This window comes from Falco punctatus (genome assembly GCF_963210335.1).
Source record: "Falco punctatus genome assembly, chromosome: 8".
Lineage (NCBI taxonomy): Eukaryota > Metazoa > Chordata > Aves > Falconiformes > Falconidae > Falco > Falco punctatus.
This window is the reverse complement of record NC_137588.1, coordinates 43,970,669-43,993,952: the sequence shown is the minus strand read 5'-3', so window position 1 is coordinate 43,993,952 and position 23,284 is coordinate 43,970,669. Positions and strand designations below refer to the sequence as shown.

General features: G+C 38.4%; 1 protein-coding gene across 16 annotated transcripts in view; it reads left to right on the top strand.

Annotated features, from left to right (window-relative positions):
• Nucleotides 1-23,284, top strand: part of ANKHD1 (ankyrin repeat and KH domain containing 1) — a 117,157-nt gene that overhangs the window by 47,940 nt on the left and 45,933 nt on the right. For 10 of the 16 annotated variants that reach the window (XM_080400749.1, XM_080400736.1, XM_080400746.1 and 7 more), the window contains exons 6-15: nt 690-923; nt 2,476-2,570; nt 5,935-6,172; nt 6,396-6,587; nt 8,020-8,129; nt 14,182-14,241; nt 18,072-18,159; nt 18,781-18,908; nt 19,073-19,216; nt 19,896-19,998. In XM_080400749.1, coding sequence (XP_080256875.1) covers nt 690-923; nt 2,476-2,570; nt 5,935-6,172; nt 6,396-6,587; nt 8,020-8,129; nt 14,182-14,241; nt 18,072-18,159; nt 18,781-18,908; nt 19,073-19,216; nt 19,896-19,998 — 1,392 coding nt within the window. Of the gene's footprint in view, nt 1-689; nt 924-2,475; nt 2,571-5,934; nt 6,173-6,395; nt 6,588-8,019; nt 8,130-14,181; nt 14,274-18,071; nt 18,160-18,780; nt 18,909-19,072; nt 19,217-19,895; nt 19,999-23,284 lie in introns of those variants that run through there. The other 6 variants (XM_080400739.1, XM_080400740.1, XM_080400748.1 and 3 more) reach the window with 2 other exon arrangements.

The following is a 23,284-nucleotide window of genomic DNA, read 5'->3' as shown; positions in this document are numbered from 1 at the left end:
AGAGGAGGTGCAATTCTTTGAACCTTGAATGTTGTCTACATTGCTGATGCTTGACAACACCTTAACTAACCTTGCTGACAGTATTAACCTGCAGCTGGATTCTGTTAATATTAAGATAGAATTTAAACTTTGTTAAAATTTTAAAGTGCAGTCTGAACTATGGAATGAAATGTTCTTTTTATCTTGATGATTAGCCATATTAGGCAGAACTTACCTTAAAATTGACTGTAGCTTCTAAAACATAAGCCATATGTGATTGTCTGTCACTTACAGTACCAGTTTTAAATTAAAATTTATTTTCATCTAGCCAGTAGAAGTTTTTCAAGGGATTACAGGATAAAAACCCAAACGTGACAACCCTGCACCCTCCCTACCCCCAAACTCTACAGTGAGCATGAAAATTACTCACTGATCTTTCTGTGTGTGTATTTGATCTCTCCGTATGCTGAAGTAGGAAATGTAATAAAGAAAAAAAATATCCTAATTTTTAATACTGGCTTAGCTTTAAAAGTGACATCATAGTTGTGATTTTTGGAATTTTATACCCAGCCTGAAATTATTGACTGTGAGGTAAAAGGCTGCTGTTAGTGATGCATTTGGTTTTGTTCAGAGCTGTTAAAACTATTCCTTTCCTATATTAGGAGTGGGTGATGGAAAGGGCTTTCGTGTAAACTACTTCTTCTCTGCAGGGAACACAGCTCTCACTTATGCTTGTGCTGGGGGCTTTGTTGACATTGTGAAGGTGCTATTGAAAGCTGGTGCTAATATAGAAGACCACAATGAGAATGGGCATACTCCTTTAATGGAAGCAGCCAGTGCAGGTCATGTTGAGGTTGCAAGAGTATTGCTGGAATATGGTGCAGGAATCAACACTCACTCCAACGAGTTCAAAGAAAGTGCACTTACACTTGCATGCTATAAAGGTATGTCTCTTGCCTTCTTTTGTATTTTGGTTTAAATTTATTTGCTAGGATTTATGTAACTAAAGCTTCTAGCCATGCTTTGAATATTTTCTTAAGTGTTTTGCAATACTGGATTTTGGTTTTAAACTTGATGTCAGGAAATGGTCATCTGTGATGTAGTGGTGTTAAGCCTGTCTACTTGTGTCCAGATGTGGTGGACATGTATTAGGCATGCTGCAGATGAAAACTTGTGACTGGCTGCATCCAGACTTGTGCTTTGACAAGCTGCCGCTCTCCTCTTCCCCCAGTACTGCATTCCATATTTCATTCAGATTCCCCGTACCAGCTGTGTGCAAGTTCTGAAAACCTCTCTGTTAGTTGTTAGGAAAATAGGAAGTTAGAACAAATGTTCCTGGATACCTGATGGGGTGAAAATGCTAGTATTATGGATACTTTTCCTTCAGTGTAATTTTGGAGGATGTCTATGAATTGTTATGTATTATGAACTGTTAGGGACTTTTGACTTAAATTCTTCTGTTTCGAGTTTCTATATAAAGTAACTTAGTGCGATGGTAATCCAGTGTGCTTCCAAGTCTTTGTTTCTTTAAAAAATCTCCATAAAATTTCCAACAATTGCCTTTCTCCTAAGAGAAGCTTTAAGGATGTGGATTATTGTTACAGTAATTCCAGGTTTTGCCTCTGTGGTTAGAATTGGGAGGATACATAGTATGTATAACCCATCTGAAAACTGGTGTCTAGATTTGTAATGGATTTCCTGCAGGATATAGTAGTTCGTTACATGGAAATTTCAGCATTAGTACTTTTGGATATATGTTGCAGGGGCATTCTTGATTCTTGTGACCTTCAAGTGATGTAGTGTAAGATCTCCATTGACTAGAGATTTCCTGTATTAGCTTTAGCAAGATGGTTGAGCTGCCTTGTTTTCCTAGCAGTTTATGTAAAACTAAGTCTTGTCTTGGAGGAGGATGCTCACTGAGAGAATAATGTATAAGGACAAATTCTAAAATGACAGAAGCCATAACAGAGTTGAAAACAAGTATTGGTAAAGTTTACTAGAAGCTTTTAAAAATTGTGTCAGATATCATAATATGACATAATGTGTGTATCTTAGTTCTCAGAAATATGTCTGTGAATACTGTGATAAAAGCTTAAAGTTAAGTTCAGATCTACATGGTCTTATTCTAAAAGATAAATTCCCCCCCCAGTTGTGTATACTGCCTTGGAACACTTAAGTAGGTTGTTATACAGTTGAATAAGGAACAAACATTGTCTTTTATAGCTCGAAGTCACAAGCAAAAGTTCCAGTTGCATAAACTTGAATTAGAGAGGTCTGTCTTCATCTCATAGTTGGGCAGTATCTTTGGGAAAGACTTGTCTGTCTGTTCTGCATTGGTATTTTTTTAGAGTCCTTTAAAAAAAGCAGGTTTGTGAATTATAACTTGTAACAATTATAATAGAAAACTATGAAAATTAAGTGATTTTAAGTGTGCTCTCTGCACTACTAAGTTTATGATATTAAATGCTTGCTTATTTTGATCTGTTTCATTTAAAGGCCATTTAGATATGGTTCGTTTTTTGCTTGAAGCTGGAGCTGATCAAGAGCATAAAACAGATGAGATGCACACAGCGCTAATGGAGGCCTGCATGGTAAATAGCCTTTATTTGTACCCTCCCTTTTCAATGAGAGAAGAATGAAAGAGATGGTAAATTAAAGTGAGCCTTTGTTAACAAGCTGTTTTGGGTCTGCAAGAGGATGTGTTTAAGTTTTTATGGTAAGAAAGCCTTTACTATAGCTACCACAGGTGGCCAGCTTCTCAGTCTGATTGGTCACAGGGGAAAATTACTCTGATTTTTGGGAGTGTGATGTATTGTTTTAAATGCTCCCTATGTGAAGTGTTAGGGGTAACTAATCTGTAGTGTGATAAGTAGTAGGTTGAGCCCAAGTCACTGTTTCTTTTGCAGTGGAATAGTTATTTTTCCACCTTTGTCTTTAGAGAAGGCCTCTTGGATCAGCATGGTGTGAGCCTTCCAGAAGTGCACTGAGCTAGATGACTAATGCATTGCACTTGTCCTTTCACCACTGCAGGAAGTATTTTGCATGTAGAGATAGTTTGTTCTCTTCTAAGTTTCTGTAAATAGTCTGTTAGGTTTTTTCTTTTGAAATTAAGACGGTAAGTCAAAAGTAGTTTAGTTCTTAGTTCCTGGGCAACTCATAATTTCAAAGCAGCCACTGAGGTAAAACTTGCCTTTCTAAGAGCTTCATCTTAATAAAGAGTGTGCTGCTGTGTCAAAGCATGTCTGTAACCAGTTTTGTCCAGACTTTAGGTGACCTTTTATCTGTTCTTCAAGCTAGGAAACTTCTTTGAAGAAAGAACATGGACCTTGTTTTCATAGGAAGCACAGCAAAGAGAGGAAAACTTAATTTGCTTCCAGTAGCCTATACTCTTTAAGATAGGCTGCAATGTTCCTCCAGTCTTCTGAGAGCTGGAGGATCAAGTGTTCTTTGATTGCAGTTGTGAGGTGATGATGCAAGTGACCAAGGTCAGATTGTAGTGTCTCAAGCTGTGATGAAGTCTTCCAATAGTGAGATGGTAATGGTGTCCTTGAATAGTCTTCCCAGAGCCTAGTGAGAAGGATGTAGTTGCAGTGGGTGTATGCTGTCTCCTAAAGGAGATTGCCACATGACTACAAACTAAATGTTTTAATTGGCCCACTGTTCTGTTTAGGCTTAGTCTTAGGTGGCTGTGAAGTGTCTTGCTTGGAGAAGATAAAGTTGTGTGGGTTGCTTGCACATTTTTAGCTCTTGAATGTTTCAGACTAGTTTGCATTATAGAGTGTGTATTGACCTTTAAAAGCAATAGGGAGGAAATTGATCCTTTGAAGTCTGGGTCAAAGGATGGAATTTGTTCTTTGTTATCTTTTGGCTGCACCCTTGCAGAAGGGAACCATTCCTGCAAATTATTGTGACCTTTCCCAGTCTTGACTGTTTTCCAACTAATGAATGCTGCAGATACCAGAAGCTGAGATGTCTGGTCTCTGATCCTCAATTGTACTGTAAGTGCCTCTGAGTTTTAGTATGTTTTGGTCAAGACAGTGCCACACGTAGGATAATGCCTTTAGATCAGGTTGTGGTTGGCTTTTACCCAGCTTCTCTGAGAACAACACCCTGTTTTTAATTTACAAGCTTGATTGCTGTCAATATCAAGTTGCTTACTACCTGCTTTGTGGTCAATTTAAGACAAGTGTTGACAGGAGTTGCATGTTTGATAGCCCTCTTGCCCCCTTTTCTATAGCTCTGTGTTAGTTAAATTACTGGCTGACAATTCTGGCGAGGTCAGGACAGGAAACTGGTAGTTCACTTGAGGTTGCTGTTCTTAGTATCTAAAAAGTTCTTTAATTTTGGGAATTAGTGGAATTCTTAGCTTTATAACTCACCCTAAGTATCAGTGCCCTGTCCTGGACAGCTCTGGCTTGAACCTTGGGCATAGACAGAGGTCTTCTAATGTCTTCCCCCCCTCCCTTTAGTATTTCCCAACTATATTTGGATTTCCTTCCAAGGATACAACATAAAAACGTCTGCTATTTGCCACTGATATTTTTATGTCTTCCTCAGGAAGAAGTATTCTTTAGTTCTCTTAGCAAAATCTGTCAGCGTGCCTTGGGGCTAGTTTAAAGAATAAATCCAGCTTAACTCTCAGATCTCAGGAGAATCACTGTGTCATGACACAGGGCTCTAAATCATCAAAGCTGGCTGACAGATTACTCCCTCTGGAAGAATTCCATATTTCTTTGGGTGTCAAATGGAGTGACCATGGTGGTGCACCTAATACCCACGCACCTGCAGTATGCAAGGCAGCGAGTGGTTTTCTCTCTCCTGGTTGATACAAAGAGCATGCTTTGATTCATGTCTTTTATTTGGTGTTTTCTTTCCATCCCGAAGTTATCCTATTAATTATGTATGCTGAAGAAAGGTCTAGTATGAAGTGGCCTCTGATTAGATCCTCAGACCTTCTATGTCTCACTGAGCACTCTGCATGGCTTGAACCTCCCCCTTCATTAGGTGTGGTTTGTAATGTTACAATTTTACAAGATACCTTCTCTAAACTGTTACACAAGTTTGGGTCCCAGTTTTTTAAGTTATGCAGGATAGAGAAACCATTGAGTGTTTCTTCTTTCCTAATGCCTGAAATTCTTTAAGTTTTCCCCTTTTCAGAGGTATTGTGGCTCCCTACAAACCACACCTTAGGTGAAACATGGATTTTTGGTACTTGGTGTATTGAGGTAACTTTGAGGAGTTTAGTAAAAGTTTACTGAGAAGCTGACAGCTGCGTTTACATGCTTTGGTTGGTAAGGGCTCAAAGAGACTGCTCTGGCAGTCCTAATTCTTTTCCCTCTATGACAAAGATCACTTTACTCTGAGGCACTTCTCAGTATCCTTTAAGATGTATTCAAGTCTTCTCTCCTGAGAAGACTTCAGTTTCTCCTGAAACCACTTCAGTTTCTCTGCAGGTACCTTTCCCAGGATCTAGAAAATGCCAGTTGGAGCTTTTTCTTTTTTTGTCTGTAGAAGCTGTGAATCAACTACAAAGAAAAAGATCTTTTTTTCTGATGCTTGTTTTGAGGTTTAGTCACGGAATGGGTTTATTACTTAAGGTATTTGTTCACTATCTCTGTTACTTTTGTGGCCCAGGTATTGTGATGGATATTTAAGAAGGTCTTACAACTCTTTCCCTACTGGCCCAAGAAAGAAAAAAAAACAAAACCAAAACCCCTCAATATCTGTCTATCTCTTTTTCCCTCATGCATTTAAACCTAATTTAGATGTAGGTGGAAACCTAAATGTCAGATTAATCCAAGTATTACCGTAACTGTAATAAATTAAACCACCATAAGTGAAAAGACCCTGTCTTTTTAGGATCATTTGCAGGCCTAGTATGATAGTGGTTGCAACTACAACAACTAACTTTCTGATTGTTTTTTCCTGATTTTTGTATTCACCTTTGTTTTGTAGGATGGACATGTGGAAGTGGCACGCTTGCTTTTAGACAGTGGCGCTCAAGTGAATATGCCTGCAGATTCATTTGAGTCTCCACTCACTCTGGCTGCTTGTGGTGGACACGTGGAGTTAGCAGCCCTTCTGATTGAAAGGGGAGCTAATCTGGAGGAAGTTAATGATGAAGGTTACACTCCTCTAATGGAAGCTGCCCGGGAGGGCCATGAAGAGATGGTAGCCTTACTACTGGCACAAGGTGAGATCAGTGTTGTTTCTTGAGCATTCATTGTGAAGAATGCAGTGTTGACCATTTGCCATTAAGTGTTCTATGCAAATACCTATGATGTAGTGTGTGGCTGTCACTGCTCATTGCTGTAACTACAGAGCAAATCTAGAACACCCAGACTGTGGATGTGATGAGCATTCATCTTCCTACCCTGTGTCTGGTCAGTTAAAGTAATAGCTATTTTGTTTCCTAGGGGCAAATATAAATGCACAGACAGAAGAAACACAGGAAACAGCTCTTACTCTGGCGTGTTGTGGAGGGTTTTCTGAAGTAGCCGACTTCCTTATTAAGGCAGGAGCTGATATAGAACTTGGTTGCTCAACACCTTTGATGGAAGCTGCTCAAGAGGGTCATCTTGAATTGGTGAAATACTTGCTGGCAGCAGGTATGTGTGTAGTGCAAATGATCTAGCCCACAGATGATAAAGACTGTGTTCTGTGTGATTCAGAAGATAACTGGGCTTGATGGTGGCAGTGTTGGAACAAGAAACTATTCTCAGAGATCTTAGCAAGCAGAAAAAAAACATGTGTTACACCTTAGTATTCTTTGATGCTGATATAGGAAAGTGCCTCATGGAACACTGGATTCTGTTGCATATATAGTAGACATCAACATTCATTAGGAACATTGTTTCCAGCTAACTGCATTTAGGACAGAATATTAATACAGATAATGTTTGGGGTTTTTTTTATATATGCTACTCCTGCTTTGGCTGAGCCTGATTATCTGCAGTCAGTCTCCTAGAATAACCGGTACTTTAGGAATGGTGCCCTGGGAAATAGTGTGCAAGACAGATTCTGGAATTTGATGAATTTCTGTGGTGAATGAATTTTACTACTACATTATACAGTTTTAAAAAGTCATGCTGAGTTGGGGAGAAATGACACTTCAATGTTTATCTGTCAGTTCAAAGCTGGTAGAGACTGAAGTGTAGTAATACTGCTTAAAATAATAAAAAGAGCTGCATTTTGGAAATCTTCCTTGTTATGGGTGGTGATTTAATTCTGTGCACTTTTAAGAATAAGCATAAAATTGTCTAGATTTTTAATTCTAGAAAGTAGTACTCTCTGCTCATCAGGGGACAGTAACAACTTTGTCTCTGTGCAGTGATACAACATGTGACACCCATTACCAGCTCACTTGGAATGCTGCTTGCACTTCACTTCTGATAAAGTAGAAAGTTAATTGAGGAGCCTTGTTTTGGCATGAGGGAGTCTAGATTCAATCTCACACCTTGAAAATAAGAAAATGGCTAATCACATTGGCTTTTTTTTAACTAATGCATTACAGGGCAAGAATCATGCATAGTTTTCATGTAGCTGGCATATATGAAGCTAGTCATTTCAACAAAATGGTTTTAAAGGAAATAATTTAATTTCTTCCTTGCTCTTTAAAATCTATAGAAGTGTAAGATGTAGTATTAATACTAGTTCAGTAACACACATTTTGTCTGGTTTTCCTTGGCATGTAGCTCCTTGTCAAACTGATAGCCTAGACAGCTGTCTGGATTCACTTTTATTTGTTGTAACAACTGCCGTCTTCATTGCTGTAGAGGGAACCTAGAAATAAGTAAGCATATAGTTTTAAGTGCTTAGATTGCCAGTCATGCTTTTTCAAAGCCTTGGCTTATTCCCCTCTCTTCAATGTATTTTTACAATGAGAGTGATTTTTACCATGAGAGCAATGCCCAGGGGCCTGTGGAAGCTGTTGGTCAGTAGGATATAGCTGGTGTCACAGATAGTGCCATTTTTGTGTTTATCTCATAAGAAATACTCGATAAGGAGATATCCAATAAGAAAAACCTGATGTGTTTCTAGGAGCTAATGTGCATGCCACCACAGCAACAGGAGATACAGCTTTGACCTATGCCTGTGAAAATGGACATACCGACGTTGCAGACGTATTGCTTCAAGCTGGTGCTGATTTGGTAAGAGTTCTGCTGCATATTGTGGGGAAAGTACTTTGGTTGCAAACTGTACACCAAAGCTTATATGCTTATAGATCAAGAAGACTGTTTTAGCAGTTTTGTATATGGGTGTGAAAAGTCATGACAGAAACTTTCCAAAAAACCTGTGTATTCCGATTGGTCTAAAAAATAAAAATTCTTATTGGGTAATCTTCCATCCATTAAGTGAAAAGTTTTATCTACAGCTGGCGTTTGTGACAGTTTATTTTCTTCATTTTTGGTATAATCCATAAGTTTAATTGTTTAACAGGATGTATTTTTGCATTGCCTTTATTGATCAAGCTACTTTATTATTCCCAGACTCTTGTGGATTAGTTTACCTGCTCGACTGCTCTGAATTTAAGATGTTTTAGTATTAGGAGCTACTACTTCTCTGTTTTTGTGTTAGTTTCTGAACACTGTGAGTCTTAACTTCTTAAAACTGCAGCACAAAGCCCCCCCCAAGTAAGCAGTGCCTTTTACATGACCAGCATATTATCTCTTTCCTTTGTTCCAGAACTCTCTTTCTTCTTGTAATTCTTGGATTTAGCTTACTGCTTTCAGTGTGGTTTTTTTCTGTAATGCATTTAATCATAACTAAGTTTACATAATTGTCTTTACTTTTTTCTCATTATGTAGACAGGGACCTAAAACTGCCTCTTCATCAGCTACAGGGTTATAATGTGTGTTTGACTTTTAAGCAGTAAAAACAAATTGATATGTTAGCTTTCTAAAGGAGTTCAGAAGCCTTATCTCTAATGAGGCATAAGCAGGGAAGAATGTTCTTTTGGTTGCTTTTTTGTTTTTTTTCCTCCACTACTCTCCTTCCTTTTTTCATATTTCCTGCTTATGTTGGCTTTTTTGTTTGTGGAAGGGGTTGGAGTTGGAAGTTTAGGGGTTTTTGTTCCTTTTAAGTAATAAGAATGCCAGAAAAGTTTATCATTGAACCTGATAAATTGACATCCTAATTTAATTACTTAAATTTCAGTCTTAAATGAAGTGTGGGGTATTTTTTAAGTTTATATTTACAAATATAAATAAATTAATGCTCTTAATTGTGATTTAATAATACTTCCACTTTTTTTGTGTGTGAATATACTTTTTTTCATGCCTTATTAATTCTTCTGCAGTAAAATTCTGCTTCATATGTTCCTGCCAGGAGGGAAGGTCACTATAATTGATGTGTGCGCGCGGGTTTTTTGGTACACCTGCTGTACTTTGCTCAGTTCAGTGTTAGGTACGGAGTGTCAGCCACTTCAGTAAACACAGGAAATGTTTTGAGGATTTTATGGTATTCAAAAGCATTTAAGTACTTGGTTATAAAAAGGTATAATCCCTGAAGTTATCTCATAGTGAGGAGCAAAGCCTGAAACAAAAATATAAATTGCTATGCATAAACTTTTAAACACGTGCAAGGGTTGCTCCTTAAATATCACTTCAAATTACTAAGAGTCATGTCATTTTTTTTTTCCTCTCATCACTAAGGTGAGCAGTGCTTGTAGCCTTTAGCATCTAGTGCTGATCAGTATTGGTGAGAGAAATCTCATGCCTTTCTGAAGTTTATTTTATTGCATTTCTTTGTACTGCCAGTCAAAATTGGAGCTGTCAAGAAAAATATAATGAGGCAGACGAAAATTGCACATGTATGGGAGACCTGCCATATAATTCTACCAGTTTTGAATTCTGATTGTAAGTAAATGGGAATTGCCCACAAAATGGCAGTGATGCTTATGGCAGGTGCCTCAGGTTTGGAGCAATTTCCTTTCAAACCTCTGTGTTGTTTTACTCTGTTAGAAGTTGTAAGCTCTTCTGAATAGATTTTGTTATCTTCAGAAACCTTCCTCAGAGCAATTATGAAGTGTGTTGCCTTACTGCTAAAGTATGAAAAAGCTGCTTTGGTGGTATTGTGGGAGATTATTTTTCTAAATTTCAAATTTTCATTAGTAGTTTTGTCCCAGGAAGTCTGTGGTGGGTCAGGTAATTGAACACAGATCTGGACTTAGACCCCTGGTCAATCTGTCTCCATTTGTCTAGTTAATTTTGCTCTCCCCATGGTGTACTTTCATTTGCTGTGTCTGAACATCTCCTGTTGCGTTTCTTTCTTTCCTTTTTTTTTTTAATCCTGCAACTTCAGTCTTTCCTGGGATTGCTTTCACTGGTGTTTCATTGTTTTCAGAAACCTTCTTTATACCTGAGGTTTATATCACAGTCACTGAGGAGCCTGACATACATCATCTTACCTGTTGTGGAACAGTCCTTTTTGAGGAGAACAGTGGTTATGTCTTAAACAGTAAAATAAACAGCCCTCAGCCCTGTTTCTCTGTTTGCAAGGACAAATGGCACCCACTGAATTTATCCATGCTGTGTAGCACTGGGCCTGGCAGGTCATTGAGTGTGGGGCTATGCCCCTGTCTGTAAGAATGTCAGCAGCTATGTTGCAGTCCTCCAAAGTGGTGTTTTCATAACACAGTACTGAGAGTGTACGTTGGACACCCCTGGATTGTGGCTTGAGGTCTTGTTAGGGGTTTTTGAGTGTGTGAGGTCTCTGAGATAAGTGGAGACTTAACTTCATGTGACATATTCATGTTGCCTGTTGGGAGCAGTCCCTGGTGGCCTCCTCCCCTGTGGTTCTCTACAGGGCCAGCACTGTGCCAGGGAGGTTACAAAGGAATAAGCAGTGTGAATGCCTAACCTCATGCATAAGTTTGTCTCCTGGCCCCGTTTTATTTACCTGTAGAGATGCAGCCACTGCTGGATTTTGCTGCTGTTACTTTTTTTTTGTGAGCCATGTGCATGTTCTGTTTTCTTCCAGGGCAGGAAGGCAAGGAGCATAGTTTTTAGGATTTTTCTTCTCCCTGATTCTAGACTGAGGAAAGAAAGTTGATCTACCTTCCCCAGATGCTCTTGAGTTAAAGAAACAATAAACACTGGCTGTCAGTATACGTTGCTTTCAGTTCTCCCATTTCTTCCCAATTCATAGCTGTTATTCCATGATTTGGAAAGCATATAATCTAAGACCTTAAATCTTTCTTGGCTTCTCAGGTCTCTCTTCACTTGCCAGGAGGTCAGGACCGAGTGGCATTTGAGGTGCAAACTTTGAGACTGCAGGTGTGAAGAGGAGCTGGATCACCCAAATCGACAGAGGGCAGAAGATGTTTTTGTCAGGGGTTTTCATGTATTGTGCTCACTGAAAACCTAAGTCTTCCAACTTTGCTGAAATTACCCAACTCACTTTACTGACCCGATTCCTTTGTTGCTCATGTCCAGTTGAGTTTTTTTTCTATCTCAAAATAGAACCTTGAGGTGAAGTTTAAGCATGTTTTATGATGAGGGTGGTAAGACACTGGAATGGGTTGCCCAGAGGAGTTGTGGATGCCCCATTCTTGGAAAAGTTTAAGGCCAGGTTGGATGGGGCTTTGAGCAACATGATCTTGTGGAAGATGACCCTGCCCATGGCAGAGGTGTGGACTAGATGGTCTTTGAAGGTCCCGTCCAACCCAGACTTTCCTATGGTCATTATATGATAAGTGATTTCTAGCTCCTAGTGGAGTTTTGTCTGAACCAGGGAGCAATTATCACCACCACATCTCAGCACAAAAAGGCTGTTATTCTTGCAAGTAGAAAATGGGGACACCTGCTTTTCAGGTACTGATCCTCTGGCCTACATATCAAATACATAATTTAGTTCAAGAACCAGTGAAGATCTTGAGAGCTATGTTACATTCATTAATGTGGCTTTATAACCAGGAGAACTGAAGGAAAATGATGGCTGAGATTAACTTTCTTCAGCTGGTGATTAATTTTTCCTTAAAACTCTGGAGTGGTGAATTATACTAGAAATGAACAGTGTCAGAGTACACTTATCTTTTTCTGTCTGCTGGAGAGCTGCTCAATCATGTGTGGTATTTTGATGAATTTCTGTGTCCTTGTGACTAATTATTTATGAAGTCTGGCTTGTTACCAATTGTTCTGATGCTTTCCTGATGCCCTTCTTTAAGGGATCTGCCTTTTCCATGTCCTTACAGGGACAAAGTTGGCCTGTCACAATCTGTAGCAACGCTAACTTGGCAGGCCTACATCCTTCCTTGTTAATGTATGCATTTTTGAAATCGGCTTGCTTCTGCCAAGTGTATGAATGACCTAATATGAGGCACATCTGTAGACTTCAGTCTGTGATCCCACCTGTGTCTTAGTTGCATTCTAGTTCCTTCATCGGCTGCAGGACTAGAGACTTTGAAAGTCTTGATCTGAACTCCTGCCACTGGACCAAATGTAAATTTTACTGGTTTACAAACTTCTTTAGGGGACAAAACAACTACTTTAGATACTATGATTAATAGGAGTAAAAGTTTGGAGATTGGAAGGCTGAAATATGTTTTGATAAAAGCATTTTTTCTAATTGGTGGTTCTGTTTAATAGCTGCAGGAAAAAATAACCAGTGCTTCAGTAATAGTTATTTACCTGTGTGGTAAGGAGACTTGTTTCCCTGTAAGGTTTCGAATTATTATTTTCTTCTTCTTCTCAGTCTTCTTTGTCTTTAGTAGCAGTTACCTTTATTTCAAACCTTGCAAAAGGTTAAGACATGCCTTGTGCATGTATGTTCCCGCAGGAGCTAGATTAAGGACTGTAAAGCTCACAAAGAGTATTGGTGATACTTAATGAGAGGTAATACCCTGCTTTTAAGCTGTATACCTTCCTATCAACTAACACTGTCAGTTTGGATACCTGTTCCCTTTGAATGTAAAATCAAACCTGGGTGAAATGCTGCGCAATGGAGATTCCATTTGCGCTTGACCAGGTGGTTGTATCTTTGCCTGTTTCATGGTAGCTGAAAACAAAAGAAAGATTATTCTTTTTTTGACAGTGAGAAAATCCCAGCTTTTTTCTCAGCTGGGAAGTACAGAAAAGGATTTTAAATTGGTATTTTCTAATCTTGGCTGCCTTGCAGCTGTACGTGAGTCTCTGCTGCACAGAGAGTTGGTCTAGTGATGGAGTTTATCTTTCTACTACAAGTAGATATAAAAGTGCTTTTATGCTGAAATTGAGAGATGGAAGGAGAACCCCAGAGGGCAGCTTCATCTTTGCATTCTTCTCGTTTTACACTCTCAAGCTTTCCCCAAAGCTCTTTTCACTTGTTAAAATTCCATGCATGGCTTTCCTTAAAAGACTAAAACTGGCTACCTGTCATCCATATAACTCCAGTTGAGGTGGTGGTGGTGGGAAACAAAACCAAACCCCCCCAAACAAACAAACAAAATACCAAAACGCCACAAAAAACAGGCACGACAAACTACCTCTTGATTCTTCCCCTATGACAGAATATTTTGACAGATGTTTTTGGCATTGCAGGGATCATTGCTTTGCCTTCAGCTGATAACATCCCTCATGCTAATGTAGCTCCTTAATTAAAACCTCACTTTTCTTTATGTGTGTGGCACACTGCATGTTTGATGCAGTGTGCATAAGGGAGCATTTAAATATCTACAAAAGTAGCCAACACTGTATGGATTTGAATGAAGCCGTGCTGGAGATAGCTATGTTGTTGTTACAGTGAGGGATCTGAGAAGTTACCATGTTTTTCCATGCTGTTTCTTGAACCATCATGAAAGGGATTTCAGGTCCTTTTAGACTTGGACCACAGTCTTTTGCTTTATTTGTAGAAGACTGAAGGATGTGTGAAGCTAGTATTTGTAGTTAACACCTTTTGGATGTTGTGTTGCATCTGGATAGTGCAAAATACAATGAAATCCTCTCTTTTGCCAGTAGTGAACAAAAAGTCATCTTGTATTTAACGAGATGCTGTGTATGACCTTTGTGCTGTCTTTATGAATCTGAATGGCTTGTGGTAGGAGTCTTAACTGGCAACAGCTGCATTGCTTGGTCTTACCTTTGTGCTTGCTTGCCAAATTTCAGCAAAACAGAGTTTTCAGCTGGTGGATCTGATCCATGTAAGTTCACATTCCAGGTCTTCATGACCAAGAACAACATTTATTTGTAGAACAAGAGCCGTGAGTTCTTCTTTTTCCTTCCGCAGGACAAGCAGGAGGACTTAAAGAAGACAATTTTGGAGGGCATAGAGCCGGGCAAGCATCAGGTGAGGTTGGCCTTTGATGCTTGTAAGCTGCAGCCTCAGGATACATGCTAATGACAAGCATGGCTTTAAGGCACTTAATTTTCTTCAAAAACGCAAGCACTTGCTGTGTAGACCAGACATGTCATCTTTGTCCTGCATTTTCCCTTCTGCTGGGTTTTCTAAACCCCTATTTTTACGGTATCTCAACCTTCACAAATCCAGTAAGTTATCTCACAGAGTCTGTTAGTATAAGTAGTTATGTTAAGTCTGTTAGTGTGTATCTAGCTTCCTGTAAGGTCTTCCCTTTTCAGATACTTTAAACTAGAGGCCTGGCTGAGTTCTAGGTGCCTCTGCTGGTTTGCTACATATCTCAGGAAGGTTATTTAATCTGGGATAGTTAGGTTGGTGACTGCTAGAATACTGTATCTCTTGATAGGAGTTCAATCTTGAAAATCAGCAAAGTGGCATAGTGTTAAGAATGGTATTGTTTGGCTGTTGTCTTGCATCAAAAACTTCATCTAGATAATTTTGGTTAGAATAACGTTTAGATTTCCATTGAATATTCCCTGTTGTCATGGATGATACAAGCTTGTTAAGGAATTGAAGAGAGCAGTTGGACCTTTACTTTGAAAATGCAGATTTTGTTCTAGAACTTTAAAATAACATACAGCATTGGAAACAAACACAAAAAAATATATCCTGATGAATAGTACTTGCCAACTGTGAATACTTGTGAACCAAGGGGAGTAATAGTGTGTGTGTGTGCGTGTGTGCCCTTGTGTAGCTGATCTTGGAATTGCCTAAAATTCTCGAACTTGAGAACTCAAACTTAAGAATAAAAAAAATATTAAAAAAATCAATGGTTGTCGTAAGATGCTTCTGATGACTCTGTTTTTGCTCTGCTCTCTGGAGTATTGATTTGTCTAGAAAGAAAATAATTATTACTGACTGGATTCTCTTCTCCAGTTTGAGTCCCAGTGGAAGAGGTGCAGATAATGTAAACTTGTACCTGATATGGGTTGTACTCTCGCTTTCCGCTTGCTTCCTATCTGGTACCCAAATCTACAGAAAATTCTTCTCAGGTGTTCCTTGTGTTGAAGCAGTACTAGCAGGAGAGCACATCAGTTAAGTTAGGGAATGGCTTTTCTAGTCACAACTGTTGTAGGTGTTCTTTATAGCTCTTTCTGATCATATTAGCTGCACTTTCTTAGGATTGGAGCAGTGAAGAGATACTACTGTGAGTCCTACAGTGCAGATAGCATGGAGTGCTTGTCACCAAAGACAATTTCCCTAGCTAATTTTTGTTCTTACAAAATAAGCATTTCCATGTACTTCATGTTAAAACAAGAAAGTAGTGCATTGGAAGGCTGAATGGAGGATGCTTTTTGACAGCTTTTATGTTCTCTGTCGTGATTTTGATTACCTACCACAGCTAAAAAATACCTGAAATTTATGGCTGTTCTAGGTAAAAGAAAGGATGTGAGTAGACAAAGGCACTGCACTGTCTTAACTGCTTATTTTGGCTTGTTCCAGCTGTTTTCCCTTAAAGCTTGAGTTGATGCTATCTACTGGCCTTTGTTAGTGCTAAATAAAGTGCTGAAGTAATAGGATTAATTTCACCTTAAAATAAAATAGGCATTTCTGTCTTCCAATGTGAAAAATACCATCAAAATGCAGTGATTTGTGAAGATCTACAGCAGGTGGGCACACAAATGGCTTGGTTTGACTGGACTGATGTGTGTGGTACTGCAAGTATTTGAAGTATATAATAGTTGAGGATTAAGTTCTGCCTCCTTGATGAAGTGACAGTTGGTTAAACTGGGCAGAGTAACTGCATTGCATTTAAATGAGGAAGCCTCCTGACATCCCTATTTAAGACTGCACTGTTGAAGTCTGTTAGGAATAGAGAATGTTGCAAATAATATTTTACTGCTAGTTATCTGAAATGCTACCTTTTAAATGCAATATAGGATGACTTTTCACTGTCGTGAATCTATGTAGCTAAGATGATCTAATGGCCAAATAAATGTTTCTTCTTGCCATCTTTGCTGTTGCATCAATGGGGATTTAGAAATGCGTATCAAATTGTTTGGGCAGTAATGTTCTCGTCCTGCTCAGTGAATGAAGTGGCACCGAGTAGTTCTTTGCATCTGTAGTTGCTTTGTGAGTGATTTGCCAGCAGTACCAGGGGTTTACTGTGCATAAGGCAAATGGCAGCGTCTGGCTTTTTATGATCTATTGGCAGTGGCTGAGGAAGGAAGAACTATGCCAAAGAACAGAATCTAAGCATCAGAGCTCCAGGGCATACTAGTAATTCTGGTACATCATAGGGCCACATATTAACATATGCTTTACATGTCCTGCAAATACTTCTGACATCAGACAATCCAAAAGCATGCATATATTTATCGACAGCTAAGCAGTCGTTTGCCCTGGGAATGGAATCTACTTAGTAAATTAAAAAAAGCTACTTCAGTATAGGTCTGTGAGGCTTCCTATCTGCCTGTGAGCATTATATTACCAAGTAAGCAAAGAAATCAGAGCACTAATGTGGAGTTTAAATGTTTGTTAAAGCAGTGTACAGTAATACAAAGTTCTTATGAAGGTGCAGGAGCAGAGAGTTTCTGCTCTTTCCAAAGCACATAAGAGGAGAAGGGTTAGGGTAACCCCTGTTATGGCAAAGGTTTGTTTTATGTTTTCTGCACAGGGTCACTCTCCAATAGAAGAGTCAGTCAAGAGAGTACTTCCTTATGTGTATGAACAGAAAGTTAAGGTGCAGCTTGCAACCAAAGCAAGCCATATGTGAAAGGACATATGCAGCCTTTTCAGGAATACTGAAGCTACAGGAAGGAGTTGATTTGTTGTATTAGATCTATTCTTGTCCTTTTATATTTGTAAATAGAAGTATCATCTGCTGCCAGTACTAGATGTTAACTTTCACTGTCAGGTATACATGCAATTCCAGAAGTAAATAGTGAATTTAGAGCTTGGCTTCCTGGATATTTAATTACAAACCCCCACAGTTTTAATATATTATTGATCAGACTAATACTCAGAGTTCAAATACACTCTCAGGAAGGTGATGTTTTCTCCCCTTGTTGCTACAGGAGGGTTGATATATATTAGTCAGCATTCTTTGTGGTATTGATCATGTCTACATAGCAGGCAAATTTTCTAGTTCTGTAACTTCTCTAATACAGTTGTATTCAACCACGTCTTTCCAGTATTCAGCAATCTTTTAAATTAGAATAATTGTTCTTGTCATTCATTCCTTTTGTGTTGGTTTGTGTCATCCTTTTGTCATCTTTCTGCTTTATTCTCCAGTCTTTTTATTCAGAGATTTTTTGTGACCTGCAGTGATTTGTCTCGTTTTTATTGCTGGTCCTTTTCTCTGCTTTAAAAATATTGTCTGCAATTCAAACATTATTGCAGTTCTAAAGGTCTGGCATGCAGCATGTGACAGCTTTCAGAACTGTTGCACATCAGTTCATAGTTGTTTGTATACTTCCTGATGCTAGATGATATTTGTGTTCAATAGTGATCCCTTTCTGAGGAGGAAACAAGATATTACTGTTCTCAGTATGTTATGCAAATGAAAACATTTGGGTATGTGAGTAGGGAAGCTTCCTTGTGTGATAACGGTATGGATGTGGTCTTAATGTTTTGTACATTACAATGTGATTTAAATTACAATGTGATTCAATATTTAAGGTAGAATGAAAATTTATTCCAGTCAGTTAGTATTGGTTACAATCAGTTTGTAAGAGAGATCTTCTACTGAAACAGGTAATTCTGGTCCCATCATGAGATGGTTCAAAAGCTGAAACAATGGTATTTCTTCTTTACAATAGGAGCATGAATCCGAAGGTGGAAGAACCCCACTAATGAAGGCTGCACGAGCTGGTCACTTATGCACTGTGCAATTCCTTATTAGCAAAGGTAAAATACTGGTTTAAATAACTAATCTAAAAACCTTAAAACGCCACTTTACAATTCTGCATGTTTGTGATCCTTCTTAAGAATTAGTCTGATTATGTGTATTTGAGCATTTGTCAAACCGTTAAGGGTGTTTTGAATTTTACTTGGTTCATGATACAATGAATCACAAAATATTTTGCTATTACTTTTCCTACTCTGTTATATAGATCAATAAATAGATTTGAAGTACAGCAAACATTTTCAGTTTTTTTAAAAAAATTACTCCCTCCTTCAGCAAAAACACATCCTCAATTACTGTCTGAAACAGTAAAAATTATACCATGTAGTGATACTGATAAATGCTTAGAATTAAAATTTGAAAGTTAGTGCTTTTTACACCGTAAGTGTTCCCTCTCTTACCACTTAGGAGGCCCACTGTTACTGTCATTGCTGCATTGTCTTTACAAGACGAGGAAGATGATGTGTAGAAGCCGTCACGTTATTCAAAAACCCTTCTTTTATCCTAGAAGTGTGTATGAATTAGGAAGATTAGAAAGGTTTATCCTATTCCAGACAATACTGTACTACTTGATACTTTCCTTTTAAAGAATTTCCTTGTTTAATTCTGAGATCTTTTTATAGGTGCCAACGTTAACAGAGCTACAGCTAATAATGACCACACGGTGGTGTCACTGGCATGTGCAGGAGGTCATCTGGCGGTTGTTGAGCTCCTTCTGGCTCACGGTGCAGACCCTACTCATCGACTCAAGGTATTCACTTAAAAATATGTATTTATCATAGATACTGAAAGAACCATGTAATTGATTTAATGGATTAGTAAATGTGTAATTTTAAATGGTCTAATTAATATCTTGTGTGCTACACCAGGTAGCAGAATTAATCTTCTGACTTTATTTTCAAAATCTCACTTCAGGATGGCTCAACAATGCTCATTGAAGCTGCCAAAGGAGGACATACAAATGTTGTTTCTTACTTGCTGGATTACCCAAACAATGTTTTGTCAGTTCCTGCAGCAGACTTGTCTCAACTCACGCCTCCATCTCAGGATCAGTCTCAGGTAAGGAATGAGGAATTTTTATAAAATATCGCCATGTATGTTGTAAAGAAACACTTAGTAGATGTTTATTTAGATGTGAACACATACAATGGAAAGAACTAAAAAAAAAAAAAGTCTGCACATTTGAAAGTGGTAGACTGAGGAAGTTGGTTGGTGATGTCTGCGCAGTGTCCTGAAGAGTGCATGAACCTTGCTCCCTTTTCTGCTGCTTAGACAGGATACTCCTAAACCTAGTACCTCAAAAGAATATTATATTCTTGGTTGCATTTGCTTGGTATTTTGTTTCAATAGTTCTAAACCCTTGTGATTGCACCCTCAAATGTTCCAGATTTTGTTTGTTGTTTGAAAGAAAATATATTGTGTAAATTTAGAATTCTGCAAGGCGGAGAGGTAACTTCCCAGTGGAGTTAGTTGATTAAAAGCCTAAAGATTTTAACAATTTTCCAGCCTATGCAGCCCGAGATTTTGTGAAGAGTAATGTAGTTAACTTTGACATAATACCCATAATAAAATAGCACAGGACAGGTCATTCTAAGAGGCAGCATAGCGTACACAGTTTGGGAAGAGTGGAATGGAGGTCCACTGTAGATTATGTATTTTTGTATTACACTTCCAACCTCTGGTCCATTCAAAAGGTTTTTTTTTAATCAGTGTGTGTGTCTGTGGCTTTGTTTTTAAGGTTCCACGCGTACCGGTGCATACACTTGCTATGGTTGTACCTCCCCAGGAACCTGACAGAACCCCTCAAGAGAGCTCGCCACCTCTTTTGGGAGTTGTGAAAGGTTAGTATGTAGCCACTTAGAGAATATATGCATTTTGGAAACTGGTAGGCTGGGGACAATTTTATTAGAGCTTATGCACAGTATAGTCCACTCCATCGATTTTTGGATACTTCATTAGAAGTATAACTGAAAAGTATTTTATGTAGTACATAGTTTTTGCTTATTTTCTTGTATTCTACTGTGTAATAACACTGGTTATTCTAATTTTATTATGCTTATTCTGATTTTTTGGAAGAAAATGACTGCATTAACTGCCATCCTGCAGACTGATTAGAAAAAACATTAATAAATTCTAGGTATGATGTGAATTTTTGAATATTGTATGTTGGCCATCTAGAATAGTCACAACTATTATCCATGAACCTGATATATAAACTTTTTTCTGTTTCTACAGTAGCAATGCAAACACATTGGCACTGTAAAATGGCAGTGCAGGTCTGCTTACAGGAGAATTTTTCTTGTATTTCTAGTAGTACTCTTGTAAGTAATTGTAACATCAGGGTTTTTGCTTTTAACATGGTTGAACTGACTGGTTAAAACTATTTGCAGTCATTAAATGGCAAATTTAGCAGTTCGTTTCCATCTGTGAATTGTGTAACAAATTCTTTGTACCTGCTAAGTCAGCTCAGAAACAGAAGCAGATTCTCAAGTGGAAAGTTAAAAACTGCAACTCCTAATGATTTACAGTTTTGGACAGGGGATATTAAATATTATATTATCCAAAGCTCTATTAGCTAGCTTTATGTAATTCCTTTATTCTGGAAGTGCTCGGTGCTTCCTAAAACAGACAAACAAAAAAACCCCCCAGAGGCACAAATGCAGAGACGAAAAAAAAATTGCATACCTGATGGTGTTTCAGTGTGCAGCCATGACACTATCCATGCATATGTGCCATGAGTGTGACTTTGCAAATGCAGTTATTGTATTATTTTCCTAGGATGTGCAAACTTGGTATTTTGGATTTCATAAAAATATGTACCAAACAAATGAAAAGAACATGCAGCTTCTGGTTCAGCAGGAAAAGCTATATAACAGCAAAAAGCTATATACCAGCATGTGTGCCCTTAAAATTAAATAACTTAGTATTGCAATGTGGATTTGTGTTCTGGAAGTAGATTTTGTAATGCAAGGGAATCAATGGAAGATTAAATGATAGAGTCAGAAGACTAAAGTTAAAAGCTTGAAGGCTCATGTTACTTAAATTATGAAAACCAAATAGTTGATTGTAGTTTAAGAAATAACTTTTTAAAAAACTTATTTCAAATGTCAGCATATACTTCAGGTATGTTTTTAGCAGTACTGTGTTGTTTGAACTGGCACAAGGGAGATGCAATTGTTCTCAGTGTTTCAGGACGTGCTTCGTGCATGTCAGCAAAACTAATCTGTGATGTGTTGCAAGAGATGTAACAATCCCAGATGTGTCATTGGGCTGATGAAGCATTCCTGAAAACTGTGTGCAAAGCTGTTGCGTATCTCAGATCTTTAAGGGAAAAATGGTATTTTGGTGATAAACACTGTGTGATCATTGTAGTGATACCACTCTGCTACTTTAACTGTGATAGACTTAGTGTTCTTTGCAGAACTTCCATCCTTGTTATACACGCATGGTTTTAATATCCCAGACTTTCATCATTAGGCTTTTCGGGAGACAAAGAGCAAGAGAGTACAAATAGAGGCGTGTTCATTATTTCCATGGGAAGGAACAGTCTTAAGTTCTTATGTAAGGAAATTGTTTATCCTGGGGAAGACAAATTTCTTGCTTCACAGTTTGAAGTAGCCCCCTGAGTTTTTGTATGAACTCTTAACTGCTTTGAGGAAGGAGAGGAGCACCAAGCCTTCTTAATCTCAACATGTTCTAGTTTTTAAAGACCTGTATTGATTTTGCAAGAAATGCAATAGTAACAGCTTGTTTCTGAAAGAGTTCTTGGCAAATCAGGTGTAAAACTAGAATACACTTGTATGTTACTGTTACGATTCAAATATGGTTTGAGATTTTTCAAGAGGAATTTATGATCTACTTTTGAATTACATTGTTAACCTTCAGTAAAGTAAGAAGACATGTGGAATAGTTGCCATTTAAATCCTTTGCCAAAATAATTATTCAACATAAATGTTCAGCAACTGGAAAGAGAAACATTTCAGAGCTGATGGTGATCTAGAGAGACTCTGAAAAGGTGATATGCAAAGATGGCAACCTCCTAAAGACCTGAAGAAAAACCAAGTGAAAGATGGGGCAGAATTAGTTCACAGGACTGAACAGATTTCAACTCTTAGGTGCTTAGAAAGGATTGTTTTTTAGTGCACTGTTTAGCATGTGTCTGTTGTGTCCACATAAAAGTGAAATCCCAGTGAAGTTCAGCTCTTTGTGCTTTCATGGGGGAGAGGCAGGAAATACCTACATTGGTGTTTTGTATTTGCTGCTGCCCTTGTTTGAACACAGTCAGAATTGCTCAGCAGCATGTACCAGTTCTGATGCAGCAGCTCAACACAGAGTCTTTTGACTAGGTAAAACAAATGTGCTATTTCTGCAGGACCAGTGGGTCTCTCCTGGTTTACACTGTGAGGGAGGTGTAAAGCACAGTGGCTATGATGCAGCTTCAAGTGCCCTTGCATCTGGTTCCCTGGGGTGAGGGGGGGTCTTAATGCCCAGCACCTAAAGTGGTCAAAAGGAATGTTGTTGGATTCCTTCAGGAAATCGGCTGGTGTAATAGTGTTGCCATTGATAATTGTGTCTAGTTTATAAATGCAAGCTAATGTTTTTAATAAGAGCAAGATTTGAAGCTCCCATTGGTGTTTGTGATTCTGCCTTAGTCTTTTGCAGAGTGTGCCTGGTGAGCGGAGTGGCTTGAACCCATGGTATGTTTTTAGAACATCATTGAGAAACAAACATGCTTGTGCGACAAGGGGGAGCTCAGGAAGCTGGTGGGAAGCATCAGAATGGTTTTCTTTAGTCAACATATTTGAACTATGTCAAATTTTAAAGTGCTCTATTTTTGCAGGCTGAGGTATCAGTTATTTTGTATATTTTTCTCCAGATTTGTTTTATTTCATCGCTAATCTGAAATAGTGCTTACAAATGAACTAATTGTGTTAACTGAGTGCTTAAAACCTATCAATGTGCTGTCATTAGACTTCTCTGCTGTTGTTTTTAAGTGGGCAGTAACTTGCAGTGTTTCTCATTTGGCGTGCATGTTTGTTTAGAATTCCGCAAGACCTAATAGGCTTAAGTTAGTCATGTGAAAGCTGCCCACGTATGCCTTTGATCCCTGGGAAGGAGACCAGCCTT